Source organism: Triticum dicoccoides, chromosome 5A, assembly GCF_002162155.2.
Source record: "Triticum dicoccoides isolate Atlit2015 ecotype Zavitan chromosome 5A, WEW_v2.0, whole genome shotgun sequence".
Classification (NCBI taxonomy): domain Eukaryota; kingdom Viridiplantae; phylum Streptophyta; class Magnoliopsida; order Poales; family Poaceae; genus Triticum; species Triticum dicoccoides.
Window position 1 is genome coordinate 71787614 of NC_041388.1, and position 2254 is coordinate 71789867.

General features: G+C 51.6%; 1 protein-coding gene across 1 annotated transcript; it reads left to right on the plus strand.

Annotated features, from left to right (window-relative positions):
* Positions 1-1074: 1074 nt before the first annotated feature.
* Positions 1075-2141, plus strand: LOC119299383 (HVA22-like protein e). The gene is made up of 3 exons (XM_037576613.1): positions 1075-1252; positions 1363-1512; positions 1618-2141. Exons 1-3 carry the CDS (start codon positions 1206-1208, stop codon positions 1877-1879), a joined length of 459 nt encoding a protein of 152 aa, XP_037432510.1. The 5' UTR covers positions 1075-1205; the 3' UTR covers positions 1880-2141.
* Positions 2142-2254: the final 113 nt, after the last annotated feature.

Here is a 2254-nt window from a genome sequence, read left to right on the forward strand (position 1 = left end):
CCGCCACATGTGAAGGTGAAGCCCCTCCCAATGCGCGTGCTGCCCGCAAGCGCCGGGATGTGTGCTGATCTGCCCCCGCGCCGACCTGACGCCTTCTTTATGATCTCTCTCGGCGCCCGATGTCTGGGTGGCGCTGCGCGAGCGCGTAGTACGACTGCCGGTGGCCCCGTTGCTCTTTGTGCCCAACAAAGGTAGTCTGGACCCGCACAAAAAAGTGTTCTCATCACGGGTGGGGTGAGGTGAGCCGATGACTCGGTTTCCGGTGAACAATCCGCACTTTGTGCCCAACAAAAGCATTCTCATTTTCGCGGGTGGGGTGAGGCGAGCTGATAGCTCGGTTTCATCAGGTGAGCAATCTCCACCGAGCATTGTTTTGCTTGGTGCCAACTCCACTCTCCACATGTCTCTTCACTGACATTTGAACTACAATTTGTTAGAGAAACCCTGAGTTGATATCTTATTAAGAAGATGGCCTTTAGTTAGTAGGAGCAGCCTAGATGTACAACCAACTCACTAACCAAACCCTGAAGCAGCAAAAAAATACTCCCTCCATTCCAAAATATAGTGCTCCCGCGTTTTCCGAGGTTCAACTTTGACCATAAATTTAACCAACGAGATCAACTGCGGCGGAAGAAAAAATTATATAATTGAAAACTTCTTTCGAATACGAATTCACTGATATAATTTTTGCTCCCGCTGCAATCGGTCTTGATAGTTAAATTTACGGTCAAAGTTGAAGCACGACCACTACATTGTGGAATGGAGGGAGTAGTTAGTTATATATCGGCCGTCCTCCCAACGAATTGCAGGGAGAATCTGCCTCTCGGCCTCACTTCCGATTCCAATCCAAAGAAAATAAAAAAACCCTCCGGAGAAGATTTCGATGCATCACAAAGTAGGAGTATAGTACTCCCACCTGACCTGCCGACCTGGTCGTGGTCGGTGCTCCATCCTGTCGCCACGTGTACTGTCCCCATCAAACGCGTAGACAAAAGAAGCCCCTCCTTCAGTGGCGCCGCGCCATGTGTCCTCCACTCCGCCCGGCCACGGCATTGTTATAAATCGACAGCTTTCCCCTCCCCCGGAACAACAACAACAACATCCAAAATCCAAACCCAAGCCAAGAACACACGCTGTTCTGAATCTGTCCATCAGTCTCCGCTTCCACTGATTCGTCCAGCCGAGAAGAAGAAGAGCTGCAGAAGATGAGCAAGCTCTGGACCATCCTCACCCACCTCCACACCCTCGCAGGGTATGTTATGTGCAGCAGATTGATGAATTTGTTTTCCCTTCGGTTCTTGTTTGTGCAGTTCTTGCTGAGCTCAACTGACCATTTCATGCTCTTCTCTGCTGCTGCTGCAGGCCTGGCGTGATGCTCCTGTACCCGCTGTACGCGTCGGTGCAGGCGATGGAGAGCCCGTCGAAGCTGGACGACGAGCAGTGGCTGGCCTACTGGATCCTCTACTCCTTCGTCACGCTCGTCGAGATGGTCCTCGAGTCCCTCATCTACTGGTAATTAACCAGCAAGAAAATCAACCAAGCTCATGGCCGCTTTTCTTGATTTCTGCCATGGTTTTGATGTTAACCGTGGTGGCTTATTCTTCTTCTCACTCTCAGGATACCGATCTGGTACGAGCTGAAGCTGCTGTTCCTGGCGTGGCTGGCGCTGCCCAACTTCAGGGGAGCGGCCTTCATCTACGACAGGTTCGTCAGGGAGCAGCTCAGGAAGCACGGCCTCACCAACCACCCCGGCAGCGGCATCAGCAGCAGCAAGAAGGAGAACGGCGGCAAGTCGTCCTCGCCGTCGACGTCCCCCAAGGAGAAGGAGAACGCCAAGAGCAGGTTCCTCTCCTTCGGCGCTCCCAAGAAAGACCACTGAAGTAGATTGGGGCAGTAACCAGAGATCCCTGCGGCTAGCTTCTTGGCTTGTGGTGTTTTTCTGGTTTGTTTGAGATTTTAGCTTGTGGTCTTGGGAGTATTACATGTCTTGTCCAAAAAAGTTGTACTAGCACTCCATAGATGAGGCCCTCGGTTGCAGGCTAGCTAGATGGTGGCTTGTGGTGTTGTAGTATTATTACATATATCTGTCCAGAAAAATGTACCGAGATTGGAGCAGTAACCAGAGATTTCATCTCATCTCATCCCTCCGGCTAAGCTAGCTTGTGGTGTTCATTTCTGAGATTGACTCCCTCCCGCTCTCCAACTCCGCTCCGGAGCGGAGCAACATGCAGTGTTAATTTGAGGAGCTGCTAAC

Bases quoted from the DNA above. Each gene is read 5' to 3' on its own strand.
- LOC119299383 (XM_037576613.1), top strand. From the start codon at position 1,206: ATGAGCAAGCTCTGGACCATCCTCACCCACCTCCACACCCTCGCAGG. The intron at 1,253-1,362 runs GTATGTTATGTG...CTGCTGCTGCAG, and splicing joins CACCTCCACACCCTCGCAGG to GCCTGGCGTGATGCTCCTGT. The intron at 1,513-1,617 runs GTAATTAACCAG...TCTCACTCTCAG, and splicing joins CTCGAGTCCCTCATCTACTG to GATACCGATCTGGTACGAGC.